The 15,421-nt window shown below is 43.8% G+C and overlaps 1 protein-coding gene and 1 pseudogene across 1 annotated transcript; both read left to right on the plus strand.

The window, feature by feature from the left end:
- Nucleotides 1-317: 317 nt before the first annotated feature.
- On the plus strand, nt 318-3,522 carry LOC124665759. The gene is made up of 6 exons (XM_047203143.1): nt 318-396; nt 478-648; nt 1,605-1,719; nt 2,555-2,886; nt 3,099-3,419; nt 3,518-3,522. Exons 1-6 carry the CDS (start codon nt 318-320, stop codon nt 3,520-3,522), a joined length of 1,023 nt encoding a protein of 340 aa, XP_047059099.1.
- An 860-nt stretch (nt 3,523-4,382) lies between these two features.
- On the plus strand, nt 4,383-8,973 carry LOC124665771 (annotated as a pseudogene).
- The last annotated feature ends 6,448 nt before the right edge of the window (nt 8,974-15,421 follow it).

Here is a 15,421-nt window from a genome sequence, read left to right on the forward strand (position 1 = left end):
TTGAAGATCATCGGATCTTCGATGTTGCACTCTTTTCCTTTGTGAGTTTTCCTAACGGCCTTCTCATGAAAGGTTTTTAATGAGGCAATATCAGTACAAGCATGGATGACATATGTCATTTTCTCCTTATTTTTCCCACAGGGTTTTCGGAAGGAGTTTTTCATGGCATATGGTATTTTCTCTTCTATTTTTCCCACAGGGTTTTTGGAAGAGACTATTCCCAGGATGATCGATCACAAGGACAAGCAAGGATTAGGGGGAGTGTTAGGATTTATTTATTAGATAAATAAGAGGTTAATCCTCACTTGTAATTAGCGATGCGGTTGCTCTTTGGCAACCGACGCTGCGCCTCCATGTCCCCTGCGAACGGACGCATCTCTCCGTTCGCGTCCCTTGGCATTGTATAAGTATCAAGATCATCGATGGAATAGAACACTTGTGGATTCATTTGCTCAATCCCCGATTCTCTCTAAACAGAGACAACCGACGGAAGGGCCGCATCTGAGGAGTCCACCAGCTTCAGTTCATCCTCTCCAACGGAGTCCACCGGATCGGATGCTGAAGATCCTAAAGAGTTCAAAGACAACTTCAGACGAATTAAGGCTCGTTATGCTGCTACTGCTAATCGACCCAACGATGCTGCACAAGGTACTACTATCATAACATCATACCTAGTTCTAGAGGCTACGGAATTGCAATTGAGAAACTAATACTGAATGAACTATCAGCCAATAAAAAAAAAGACAAGAAGGAATTCGTGATCGTTTTAGTAATTCTCCCAAAGAACCAGACTTTTTGATAACTCCAGAGAAATAACAAAAGGAATACGTGTTATCACTAAATCATCATCAACAGAAACAAAAAAGGCAAAGAAGGCACAGATATGGCTTGCCGGTAGTGACGACTCTACTATGTCCGTGTATTTTTTTCTCAGCAATCTGTCATCAACGGTGTTTGTACGTTACTACCTAGTAGATGGAAGCGTGCGGTGAAATCCTCTTCACCAGAGTATGGTGTTATTTATAATTTGTGAAGATGTTCACGTCTCTAGTTACAGAGATGCATCATTTTCCCTCAAAGGCACCAGTAGTTAATCAACCTAGTACAACTGCATCTTTCTTGTGTGTTGCGCGTGGCTCTTAGACTAGTCACAATGGGAAGTATCATATACTAGTATCATGCACATGATACTAGTTTGTGATACCACCTTCACAATGCATAGTATCATAATATGGTATCATACTTATGTCATATTTAATGATTTGTAGAATCTCAATGCAAATGTGTGTACATGATGTATTTGTCATGAAATTTTCTAGGTTTATGTGTCATGATACGGTATCATATTATGATACTACTCTCATCTCTCACCTCATTAATTGATGTGACACATCAGATTTTTGCCAACATGGCATGCATGATACTACTTATGATACTCCCATTGGGGCTAGTCTTAGCTCCCTGCAGTGTATTTATTTTTCTGATGCGGCAAACCTTGGCCCACGTGGACATAGGAGTGTTAGTTAAGATTTTGCAGTTTGAATACTTTTCGCACTTGATGTGTATCTTTCTCGAAAATTAGCATAAAAATTATCTTGTTGCAGTTCGAAGAGAATCTAAAGATTGTTGCAACCTCACAGTGGAGACTGAGTTCTGCGACATTGACGATGGCATTTCCCGGAGTTGCAAAGCTCGAAAAGTGGCTCTGCTAGCTTCACGGTCCGTCGTCGGTCTCGCTTCATTTTCAGGTGTTCCTGTTTCTCCTTCCCGCTAGCATTTTCCTCCATATACAATGCATGGCTTGCATCATACTGACTCGATCCCTACTTATTTGTTTCTACTTTCCAGATGAAAAGAGGATAAGAGTTTGCTCCGGATGCGTGATACCATCTAAGAGCATCTCTAGTGGATGGTCTATATTTGGTTGTCTATATGTTCATATAGACAATGGTCTAAAAAGATTCTCTTTTAGACATTCCCAGTTTTTCAGTGGATGGTCTATATTTAGAAGGTCTATAATCTCTCTCCTATATTTTAATAATATCTTTTAACCATCACTCAATATTTCAAATGGCTATATTTTCAACGGCTAGTTTTCCAACGGCTAGTTTTCCAACGGCTAGTTTTCAGTTCTACATATACCACCCCCTCCCACCTCTCATCCATCATTCTTGGTTGTGCCTTCACTCATCTCTCTTCCAGATTCCTTTGTTCTCTCTCACACAACACAATGAGTGGAAACATTTCCTCTTTAGATATGCTTATGAATTCGTCGTCATCTTCATCCGACGACGACGAACTCATTCTTGCAGCATTTGCTGAGCGCGAGGAGGAAGAGCAGGGGAATGCTCGACGCCATGGCGGTTCCAAGCATGGTCGTCAGACAATCGATCGATCAAGAGGTGCCGGATTTGTTCTTCTCTGGAATGACTACTTCAGAGAAAATCCTAGCTATCCTGAACACTTCTTTCGTCGAAGGTTCGTAATTAATTAGTACATTACTCTATGTTTGCCTATGTTTCACCTCCCTGTCTCATTTACTTTTTACGCACAGGTTTAGGATGTCCCGTGTTCTGTTCAATCGCATAGTTGATAATATACTTGAACATGATTATGATGGTTATTTTACGCAAAAAAGAAGTGCTTGTGGACTTCTTGGTTTGCATCCATTGCAAAAGATGACCGCGGCAATGCGGATGCTAACTTATGGAATAGCAGCTGATGGTGCCGATGAGTACATCCGTTCCGCGGAAGCTACAAATTTAGAAGCTTGCAAGAAGTTTGTGATCAAAGTTTGTGAAATCTTTGGGGATAAGTACCTGAGATCTCCAAATGAAGAAGATACTGCAAGATTACTTGCATTAGGGGAGGAAAGAGGATTTCCTGGTATGTTAGGGAGTATAGATTGTATGCACTGGGGTTGGAAAAATTGCCCCAAAAATGGCATGGCATGTTTAAAGGCCATGTGAAAGAACCCACAATGATCTTGGAAGCAGTTGCTTCACAAGATCTTTGGATTTGGCATGCTTTTTTTGGCTTACCAGGGTCTAACAATGATCTGAATGTTCTACAACGTTCTCATGTGTTTGCAAAGCTAGCTGAAGGTGAAGCTCCAGAAGTGAACTATACTGTCAATGGTCATCAGTATACAATGGGGTATTACCTTGCAGATGGCATATATCCAAAATGGGCAACATTTGTGAAGACCATACCATCTCCCCCAACCAGAAAGAAGAAACATTTTTCTCAAAGGCAAGAGGCGGCTAGAAAGGATGTGGAACGAGCCTTTGGAGTTCTGCAATCTCGTTTTGCCATTGTTCGAGGACCTGCGAAAGGATGGAAACGTAAAGAAATTGGTGATGTCATGAAAGCTTGTGTCATAATGCATAATATGATAGTTGAAGAGGAGCGACACACTGGTCGGCAAAACTACACTTATGAGGCAATGGGAGAAAGAGTCAAAGTATCTCGTACACATGCAGAAGAGTTGAGTGCTTTCATTCAGATGCATCAACAGATTAGAAATAAAGATGATCTGGTGTACTATCTGGTGTACCACCCCAATGTGTGTCACCACCTACATTCAACATGTCCAGAAATGACGAGTTGTCCATTTGTGAGTTGATCTCATTTGAGAGGTCCATCTGTGAGTTGCTCAACTGTGACTTGTCCATCTATATGTTAAATAAACAACAAGTCAAAAATCAGTACAAACAAAGCAGTACCAGCAGTATCTACAAACAGCAGCAAATTTCAATTTCAATTTCAGTATACCAAACAGCAGTATATCTGTATATGCCCACCACAAAGCTTCAAAACTTCTGCAGCTATATTAAACCAAATCGATTGGAAGGGAAATACTATGACCAACAATTAGCAGTAGCACACGTGAAACAAGTGAGTAGCAGCGTGCCTTCTCTATGCTCTAGCACCATCTCGTGGGCATCTGCTGCCTCCGTTCCACCTAGCAACACCCATCCCCTTCCCAGAAGTGCTGCCCTGCCTCCCCCTGCGCTCTCTCCTCTGCCTAGATCGAACGAATCCGGCGACAAAGGCCGCATCGGCGGCCAGGTCAAACGAATCCGGCGACAAAAGGTCGTGGTGGCGGCCAGATCAAACGAATCCGGCGACAAAGGCCGCGGCGGCGGCCAGATCGATCTCGTCCTGACCACGTGACGGCGGGTAGGCGCGCCGGCGAGCTATCCTCACCATCTCTCAGTCATTTGAGCAAGGGACAGGGCATACCTCGTGACGGCGGGCAGGCGCGCCGGCGAGCTCGCGGGAGTGGTGCCTCTCCAAGGATTCCGGACGGGGGCGGGAGGTAGCACTAGCGCGAGCGGTTGGTGTTTCGACGTCGTGGCTCGGTCGTCCAGGTTTGGACGATGGGTAGCAGTTTTGGGTGGTCGTCTAAATTTAGACCTCCGTTTAGACGAGTCGCTGGAGAGCCTTTTTTGCCTCACATCGTCTATACTTGTGTTGGACGACCATATACACCATCCACTAGAGATGCTCTAAGGGCTCTACAGATACTACCAAAATCTTAACTTCGGCAACCCTAGTAAGGGTTCTTAATGCAAATAACAGTGTGATTCCAGATGTAAAGGTGGGTGCAACCTACAATGTACTCTGGTTAAAATAGCGGGCTATAGCCGATAGCCGCGATTTTTTTTTAAACTATGAAAGGCTATAGCCGGGCTATAGCGGGCTATAGCCATATAGCGAATTTGCTAAATAATGAAAAAAAAATTGGGCATCATATAGTCATATATATATATATATCAATAATTCACAAATTAATAACATAATAACATCTTCATATAGGAGATACACATAATAGTTCACACATAGTTAAATACATAGTTTTGTCTAAATATTACAACATTATTACGTAGTTTAGGACATAGTTATGCCCATAATTACATAACTAGAGTTTGGTGGCTATTTCGCCAAGCAAATGGGCCGGCCGACTGAAAATTTTGGTCCAAAATTATGGGGCCATTGGCGGGAAGTTAGCGGCTATGAGGCTAAATTAAGGCTAAATAGTCTTAGTCGGGCTATTAGCGGCTATTTCTGTTATAACCTCTAAAGCCTCTAGCTATAGCCGCAGGCCTCGCGAAAGGCTATAGCCGGGCTGTAGCCCGGCTATAGCCTGGCTATAGCCGGATATTTTAAACGGAGACAATGTATAGTTCCTCGCTAATGTACCTGTAGTACACAATATGTATTTTTCTTTCTAACATGAGGTTTGTTGTCTTGGTACCGATTGTAGATCAAGGTGTGTCTACCGAATGCGCATATCTTGGATGGCTCCATATCTATGGTAGACTTTCACTATAACATAGCTGTTGTTGAAGTGAAATCTGATCAGAAACTCCCAGAGGCAATTCTGGTGAGTGACGTTATCAAGCGGTGCTAGCAATTGGACGTTTCTATGATCATGGTGGAGTGATGTGCGCAAAGGGCAAAATCAGGAAAGAAGCTAGTACCTTCGAGTGCTCGGAGCTTCTAGTGTCAAGCTGTCGGACAACCATGGTAATCATAGGATGATTTACATCACTAAAATGGGCAATATTAGCATCAAGCACAACCATGGTATACATGATTTACATCATTAAAATGTTTTTTATAGTTTTAAAAATTAGATATATATGAAAATAAAATGTTTGATGTGGTTACCTATTTACGTGTATAAATGACAGTTGCATTAATTTTATTTCTTGTCATAGTTTCTTCATGTGAATATGTCTATGTCTAGGTACAATAAGTTTTGGTTATCTGCGTATGATTTTTGGTGCATTATTTTGATTGCTCTTCTGCTTTTGCTTTGGATGCCATTTGGTCAACATGTCTGTAATCATTTATTTATTTTGACTAGACGGGTGTTGGAGGACCCCTTGTAAATTCTGATGGTCATGTTGTGGGCCTCAATTTCTATAGAGAGAAACACACTCCGTTTATTTCAACGTCTGTTATATTAAGATGCTTGAAACATTGGCGGAGGTATGGGTAGGTCCATTCCTATTGACAACACTGCAAATTTCATCGATACCTGGCAAGATATAATGCTTTTAGCAACCTTGCATGTGATTAATAACTTCTTATTTGTAGAGAAATAATTCGACCTTGGCTTGGAATCAAGTATACGCCTCTTGAGATGTTGCCTATTAGAGTTTTGGAGAGATGTGCATATGCTGGCAAGGGTTTGTATATTTCAAATGTAGGAAACTCTTCTTTATTGTTGTTTATTAATTAATTATCTAGCTCACGAAAAGTTCACAGTATTTGTTTCCAGAATAGTTATTTTCCTAATGTGAACTGAGATCGTAGACATTTTTGCTATTATAAATGGTAATAAGTCTTTGTTAATAATCTTTTGTGGATTTCACAACATGGATGGCACTACTACACTTGGTAGATATTCTTGCATAATTATGATACCTTATAAAATCATAACTTTTTGTAGTGGAGAAAACCATCCCAAATTTAGGCTGCTATTGGACCCGGGTGGAAATCGTACACTTTCATAGAAAGGCTATTCGCATAATCGACATCAGTACCTAGTTTTCCTTGAATGCAGGGTTGCTGAATTACTAATGCGCGATTATATGTCTAGTTATGATTTTTATACTATGGTCTATCTAGATTCCAAAATTTCTACAGTACAGATAGTGGTATTCATATGTATACAAGGTGAGCTAAATAATTAAATTATTAGGTGGCCAAAGGATCACCTGCTGATATAGCTGGGCTTTGCGTTGGTGATGTTTTAGTCGAATGTGCTGGAGAAGTCCTCAGTACTGCTCCGAAGGTGATTTAGTCTTCCGGCATTTTTCGCTATTGTATATTTAATTTTTTTAATCATATAAAATAGGCAATTTTGACAACATTATTCAAATCATATAATGCCAGTTCAGTGCAATGTTGCTGGATATTTGCAAGGAACATATGGAAGAAGATACTTTGAAGGGCAACATATCGGTGGAGATAGTTTTTCTTTACTATTGTAGGAATTAAAATTGCTCACATATGTTCTAATCATCGATGTATCGGATATCTTTACTAGGTTGTTGTAAAGAAGCAAAGTGATGGCAGCATAGCGAGGAAGACAATGTCTGCTGATGTTTTAAGCGAGTTAAATTATTACAGGTGGTGTATCGTTCTTTGTGTCATGGAAGTTAATTCTGTTAGAGTAATTTTCTTTACTGATTGGTGTATTTTCTTTACCTTCAGATGGATAGATCCCTTGCCGGTCTACAATGAGGTTAGTGAGCAGTTTATGGAATTAGTATAGATGTACATTGAGTATGGTAACATTATTTCTTGCATAAATAGTTGATTTATGTTTTCTTGAGAATAATAACATAAATTATCTTTCGTGGAGCCGAAAACTTCTGTTCCCACCCCTCTTAGTGCAATGTGTTCTAAAAAATGTTATTTTTTACTGGCATTCATATATTTGTTATTTGCCTTTGTACTCAACAGGATAGAAAGCCGATCTGTTAGGAAACCATGGGGACCGCCTAAGAGGTGGCCCCTTAATTCACCTTTCCAGGTCAAGGTTTTAACCAACAATGCTAAGTTATGGATCTTATCTCTTTGAGCTAGTTGGTCCATTGTATAGGAGGGACTCTCGTATCATCGAGAAGAGATTAATAAAGAGATCAAAATTGCCTACACCTTGTGCCATTCTATTTTCTACATTTGTAGGTTATTCGTGTGTACGACTCTTTTGACTTCACATATGTTGGTCTTCCCGCTGGTAGGGGTTGTACCACAAGAGGCATTCAACTGCGACCTGCTCTAACATGATAGCCCTTAGCCATGTCAAACTCATAATAGTTTTTTTTTTCTATTGATAGCCTACTCACAAGAATGGGTACTACTAACCCGATGCCACATACCCTTGGGTGAAAAAGGAAACAATTTTGTAGTGTTGAAAAGTTGCGTTGAATTTAGACACGTAAATATTCAAGCAACACATGGCTGCAACATTTCATGAAAGGAAATAATCTTTTCAGGGCAATAACATACATTCTAGTGCCAAAAGGACTTCTATTTTGGCGCACCAAATTTGTTTTTTTTTCCAATGGGTATAAGAAGAATTTTTTGTATGATAATGTATAATCGTACAAGTAACAGAACATTTGCATGTGTAAATTTATTTAGTCTTTTCACGGGGTTTTCCTAAAATTTCTTTTGAATGTGTTATTCATCCTGGAAGCAGGCGATTGAGACATCGCTAACTGCCCCAAAGGCAGAAAAATAGAGAAACCTAGGAAATGTTGCAGCAGCATCCTGTTGTTTTTCTGCTACAGAATATTAGCCATAGAAAGGTATATCATTTTCATAGAAAACAGGCCAGAGCGTTGTTGCAAGCACGGGGCCTTTGTCACAATATTCTCGGTCATAGGGTGTACGCCGTAGCGTGATTTGTAGCATGTACGCCGTCCAGCATTTGTTTCTCATTTCCAGCCAGCAGAAGAATTTCTCTTTGGGTGGTGCCTAGTTCTTCCACGACGAAGTGACATAGTGAGGGTGGATATTTTAGCTGAAGAAAGCATTTGAGAATGAAAGAAATTGCTAAGTTTCTCGACAAATGGAGAGTGCTAGGGTTCGATTTTGAAAACTTGCATTCCATACCTAGGTTCCAAAAAACCGCTTATCTGAATGGCGAAGTGATCCAGCGCCTTAGTTTTTGAGAACATGACAGGCCAAGATTAATTAAAACCCAAGCTATAAGGTGCCTTTTTTTTTAGGATTTTTGGTGATTTTTTTTCTAGCTCGTTAAAATTCTTACACACGTTTTCTGTTTCTACATTTTGTAAACCAGCGTAGTTTGGTTGTTTCGTCAACCTTTCTCTGTGTAGCCTATATATATAGTCCTGATGTCACTGGCGCCTATGTATCTAGCGCCTGTTTGTAGACTCTGTCCATTTTTCTGATTGTCTTTTTGTAGATGACTTTCCTGTCTAAGTTGAATGGGTGTGTAAAATGTATGTGTTTGGGGAACTGCTCAACCATCTAGGGATAGCTATCTCATATATTTATAGGGGCCAGAGGCCAATACAGGGGCGGAAGCAGGGGGCGAGCAGGGGCTAGACCCCCCCCCCCCCCCCCCCATGGTTCGGCCCCCCTATAGTTCTGCAGCGGAGGGTACTGCTTAGATTAGATTTTTTCTTTTTAGACAACCTGCTAGATTTTATTAATTTGCAAGAATGTTTACAGGGATGTTTGTATCATACGGAGTGCCCAGCCATACATACCGGCCTACTCCAAAAGAAAGCATAAATCTAGCTAGGTTGTGAGCCTGAAAATTCGAGGCTCTCCCTTCAAAAACGAACTTGCACTCATTCATTTGTGCAGCTCGCCCTTTAATCTCTAATACAATGGCTCCATATCTACTCATAGTTCCTTCCAAAATGTCACCCACCACCGGTTTACAGTCAGATGCAACAAGGACTCTTGGTTGGATCAGATCATCTGCCAGTGCCAATGCCTCACGACAAGCCAGAGTCTCAAGCACCGATGGGTCGGTAATTCCAGCAAAGATAACCGCCGATGATCCCAGATAATTCCCGACCGAGTCACGACAGAAAGCTGCAGCTACACCTCTGTTTCCAGCCTTCGAAACTGCAGCGTCCACATTTATCTTGACCATACTGGATGGTGGAGGAATCCATTTAGCTTCCCTAAGAGTTTTGGTTTGATCACCTTGTCCAGCAGAGGGTTTGTGAATTTGCTTGAGCTCACTCAGAAATAAGTTTATGAAGACAAATGTCGATAGAGGACTCTGGAATATCTCCTCATGGATGGCTTTCCTCCTCGATGTCCAAATTGCCCAAAGGGTAACTGTGATCCTCACAAACTGATCATGGGGTAATGTATCTATCATATGAAACAACCACCTCTTTGCATTTCCTTCCTCACATGATCGCAGGTGCTCAACCATCATGCCATCAGATAATGCCCAGACGCTTGGAGCCATGTTGCAATCAAGTAAGGAATGCCGCCAAGAATCCATAGCACCACACAGCGGGCAAGTGGATGATCTAGACATATTTCTGTGGTGTAGCAAATCCTCCGTAGGGAGGGATTGGCGGGCCAACCTCCATAAGAATACACGGATTTTCGACGGTACACTTGTGCTCCATAGGGCGCTCCAGCTCCTCTGCTCGTCCTCAACATTCGAAGATCCTGCGTTACCCTCATAATAATTCTCTCGACTGATCTTCTTGTTAACAATCATGCGATAGACTGATCTGACCGAGAAGGACCCCTTTGGTTCATAATTCCATGCCCAAAAATCAGACTGTCGCCTAGTACACAGGGGTATACTTAAGATAGTTTCAGCATCAACAGGCAGAAAACATTGACGGACTAAATCCTCCTTCCATGAAGCCGAAGACGGATCAATCAACTCAGAAACCATCAGAGGTGGATCAGCCAGTAAAGACACAATTGGACGTAGTCTGTCCTGTCGAGGGAGCCAGTTTTCTGTCCATATACTTGTGCTCTGCCCATCACCAATCCTTCTCACAATGCCTTGCTTTAAAATCTCTCTGCCGTCCAAGATAGATCGCCAAATTTGCGATGGGTGAGTGCCTAGTTCTGCATCGAGAAAAGTCGTGTTCGGGAAGTATACCGACTTCAGAATCCTGGCACTCAAAGAATTTGCCTCATGCAATAACCTCCATGCCTGGCGAGCAAGAAGACACAGGTTAAAAATTTCCAAATCCTTAAAGCCGAGCCCTCCAAGAAATTTTGGTCTGGTCATCACATCCCAAGAGACCCAGCTCGCCTTCCTTTTTCCATCCTTACTTCCCCACCAGAATTGCCGGATCAGCGAGTTTAAGTGCTCACATAAACCTCGAGGTAAGCGAAAGCAGGACATAGAAAAAACAGGAATTGCCTGGGCAACAGACTTAATCAAAACTGCCTTCCCTCCCGCTGACAGAATTTTTTCCAGCCAACCCTTAACCTTACCCCATACTCTATCTTTCAGAAATTTGAAGGTACCGGACCTAGAAGTCCCAACATCTGTCGGCATACCCAGGTATCTTTCATTTAGAGCTTAGATTAGATGTGTAGGTTAATTAGCGTCAGTCTCCGGCCATTAGCAGAAAAATACATGTAACTCTCTCAGCAACCGATGGCTCAATGGCCCAGGCCCAAAAATGGTGTGGAAGCCCATCACATGATCAGATGGACCGCTCGATCTGTATTCTCTACCGCTGGATGCCCATAATATCCAAATCCATTCATTTAGACTTCGTACAGGAACAACTCCCGATTGATTTATCTCCTTCAACCATTCACCGCCACCGCAAGGGCTGTCTAGCGTTGAGTCCTACCGCAGTCGTTGAGTGTTGGTCACCGCGCCGGCCGGCCATTGTCGAGCGCCAATCAACCGCGATGCATCGTCCACAGTCTCAAAACTGCTAACCATATGTCTTTACTGAAGGTATGTCGTAAGATGTTGCTATTAGATCTATTTTTATATTTGAACTTCTGCTACATTGATACGAAATATTAGCTAGTCAGAAACTTTTTGGTCTAATTCGAATCACTCGATCTCAGTAGATTGATATCCAAACCATCGACTAAATATTATAAACTAGGTATAAATCCCATAGTAAGGTAGAACAAAAATGGCATATGATATTCTAGTCTCTTGTGCTAATGTACCGTCGCCGTTTCCTCGCCCCCCCCCCCCCCATACTTCAATCCTGGCTCCGCCCCTGGGCCAATACATGTACAATACATACAAATACAAAAGCTATACAAAGTCTAACACCCTCCCTCAATCTCAACTCACTCCTGATGTGTCAAGAAGGTTGAGATTGCGTCTACAGACCTCAAACATAGGCAAAGGCAGTGGCTTGGTGAAGATGTCTGCAAGTTGATCCTTTGAAGAGATGAACTTGATTTGTAGTAGCTTTTTCGTGACACGTTCCCTCACAAAATGATAGTCAATTTCTATGTGCTTGGTCCGTGCATGGAACACCGGATTCGATGATAGAAACGTGGCACCGATGTTGTCGCACCATAGGACCGGTGGATGAGGTTGGGAAACACCCAACTCCTGAAGAAGAGATTCAATCCATATAAGCTCAGCGGTTGCATCAGCAACAGCCTTGTACTCGGCTTCTATACTGTTGCGGGAGACAGTGGCTTGCTTACGTGCTCTCCAGGCGATCAAATTCGGACCCAGAAACACAGCATATCCCCCCGTAGATCGCCTGTCGTCTGGACAACCAGCCCAGTCAACATCAGAGAAGGCCGAAAGAACTCCTGATCAACTGTAACGCAGGTGAAAACCAAAAGACACAGTGAGGCGCACATAACGCAAGATGCGTTTTTACCGCAGACCAGTGCATATCAGTAGGGGCATGAAGATACTGGCACACCCTATTGACAGCAGAGGATAGATCCGGACGCGTGATCGTCAGGTACTACAAGCCACCAACAATACTGCGATACTCAGTCGCATCCTCAGAGGACAAAAGAACACCGTCAGTAGCTGAGAGCCTGTCAGTGGAGGACATAGACGTAGGTGATGGGCCACACTTGAGCATACCAGCTCATCACAAGAGGTCAAGGGAATACTTCTTCTGAGTGAGAGAAAGTCATGTAGACTGATGGGCGACCTCAATACCCAGGAAGAAGTGCAACCGGCCCAAGTCTTTGACAGCAAAGTCAGCACCAAGAGCAGAAATAAGAGCATCAGCAGCTGTCGAAGAAGAACTGACCAGGATGATGCCATCTACGTACACAAGCAAGTACATAGTCACACGTGGCCGCTGAAACAAAAATAGAGAAGTGTCTGCCGTCGACAGAACAAAGCCATGAGTGTGAAGAGCAGAAGCCAAGCGAGCATATCAGGCACGAGGCGCTTGCTTTAGACCATAGAGAGCCTTCGTCAGACGACATAAGTGATGGGGCTTAGTGTGATCAACAAATCCTGGGGGCTGCCGCATATAGACCTCTTCTTCAAGGAGACCATGAAGAAAAGCATTTTGCACATCAAGCTGTCGGAGAGACCAACCTTGAGAGACTGCCAAAGACAGAAGGAGCCAAATAGTGGCGGGCTTGACCACACGGCTGAATGTATCCTCATAGTCCAGTCGATGTCGATGTTCGAATCCCTTTACAACCAGCCGCGCTTTATAGCGTTCAATGGAACCATCAGGATGTTTCTTCACCTTGAATACCCACTTCGAATCAATAATATTAACACGAGGTGGAGGAGGCACAAGTGTCCAAGTCTCATTTGTCAACAGAGCCTGATACTCCCATTCCATAGCAGCCCTCCAGTGCGGAATACTCATAGCAGCTTGATAACTGCGTGGTTCAATGGTTGGATCGGCGACAGTATGCGACATGCAAGTAGCCAACCATGCGACGGTGCCATCAGTACACTCCTTGGGCCGAGTGATACTGATGCGACTGCGCGTATGCGGACGCGTAGCAGCAGGCACAACAGGAGGCGCAGGAGCCGGCGACGGTGAAGACGTGCTGGCCGGAGGACTTGACGGCGCGGGCAAGGCTGAGCCAGGCGACCCCGGTCTAGGCGGGGACGTGGCCGAGCCAGGTGAGGCTGGGCCAGGTGAGGACGGGGCGGAGGCGGGGGACCTCGGGCCAGGCGAGGGCGATGCCGAGTCAAGCGGCGTGGCCGAGCCAGGTGGCGGCGTGGTGGGCCGCTCAGGCGCACGAGCGACCGAGGCACGCGAGGCTGGGGGCGCGGTGCATGCACCGAGTCCACGAGCAGGCTGGGGCGCAGGAGCACTGCATGTGGCGTGATCGACGTCGGGACCGGCCACTTGGGGGCCGGCATAAGCTGGTGCAGCATCCGGGAGCACTTCCAGACGAGCACGACGACCAATTCCTGCACCATGGTTAGGCAACAATAGGGGAGAATATGCAACATCTTCAAATTGGCCAAGCGAAACAGGAGATGAATGCATGGATATATCAGTGGTAGGTGTATGTGGCATGGCCGAAAAAGGGAAATTATTCTCATCAAAGACAACATCATGAGATATGTAAAAACGATTAGTTGGCACATGGAGGCACTTGTAGCCTTTATGAAGAGAACTATACCCAAGAAAGACACATTTTTTAGACCGAAACTCAAGTTTTCGACTATTGTAGGGGCGAAGATGAGGCCAACACGCACACCAAAAAACCTTGAAAAGGTATAATCAGGAATTTCATGCAAGAGAAGGTCAATAGGAGTTTTCATATTAAGGAGACATGTAGGAAGCCTATCAATAAGAAAACATGTAGTGGCAAAAGCATCACTCCAAAATCGAAAAGGTAGAGAAGCATGAGCAAGAAGAGTTAGACCGGTCTCAACTATATGACGGTGCTTGCGCTCAACGGCGCCATTTTGCTGGTGTGTATGTGGGCATGACAAATTATGAGATCCCAAGTTTATGAAAGAAGCTGTTGAGGTTGCGATATTCGCCCCCCAATAACATGAATAATCTTATGCTTGAGAAGACGTTCGACATGAAGTTGGAACTGAATAAAGATATCAAACACATCGGACTTACGTTTAATAAGATAAAGCCAGGTAAATCGCCTATAAGCATCAATAAAACTGAGATAATAGTTGTGACCACTGACAAAGGTCAAAACAAGCTCGGGAGAACTCTTAACTTCTCTAGTAGACGAAACAAATGGGAGCTGATCACTCTTGCCTTGCTGACAGGCATCACACACAGATATCTCCTTATTGCTAGACTCTAATGGCAGCTCATTACGGTGGAGTACATGACGTACTACAGGAGTGGCAGGATGACCAAGGCGAGAGTGCCACTGTGATGAAAACACACGAACACCGCTGAAGACTCGAGAGAGTGACAGATCCTTTAGACGGTACAAGCCTTGGCTTAGTCGGCCACTAACTAGAATGTCCCGGGTAGCTCGGTCCTTAATAAAAAGATCAAATGGGTGAAATTCACATAGGACACTTTTGTCAAGATTAAGCTTAGGAACAGACAAAAGATTACGAGTCACCGAAGGAACCCGTAGAACATTACGAAGATGGAGCTGCCTATTAGGATGACTAGTGATGAGAGATGCTTGGCCAATATGAGAGATGGGCATACCTGCACCATTGGCGGTGTGAACCTTGTCGTGCCCATAGTAGGGCTGGTGGGTTGTGAGCTTGCTGAGCTCGCTTGTAAGGTGATCTGTAGCACCAGTGTCCATGTACCAGGCGGGCGGGATCAACATGGTATGATGGCGTAGACCCCTGCTCCTTTCCCTTAGCAGCGATATGGGCTGCAGGGGCAGCGGCGGGAGGAGGGCCGTAGTCAGCCATCTGGGCTTGGCGCTCGTTCCCGTGACCGTTGTTGCCGATCCCTAGGAAGCTCCGCCGAAAGCGGCGGTGACACTTGGAGGCAAGGTGACCGTC

The sequence above is a fragment of the Lolium rigidum genome, chromosome 1 (assembly GCF_022539505.1).
Source record: "Lolium rigidum isolate FL_2022 chromosome 1, APGP_CSIRO_Lrig_0.1, whole genome shotgun sequence".
Lineage (NCBI taxonomy): Eukaryota > Viridiplantae > Streptophyta > Magnoliopsida > Poales > Poaceae > Lolium > Lolium rigidum.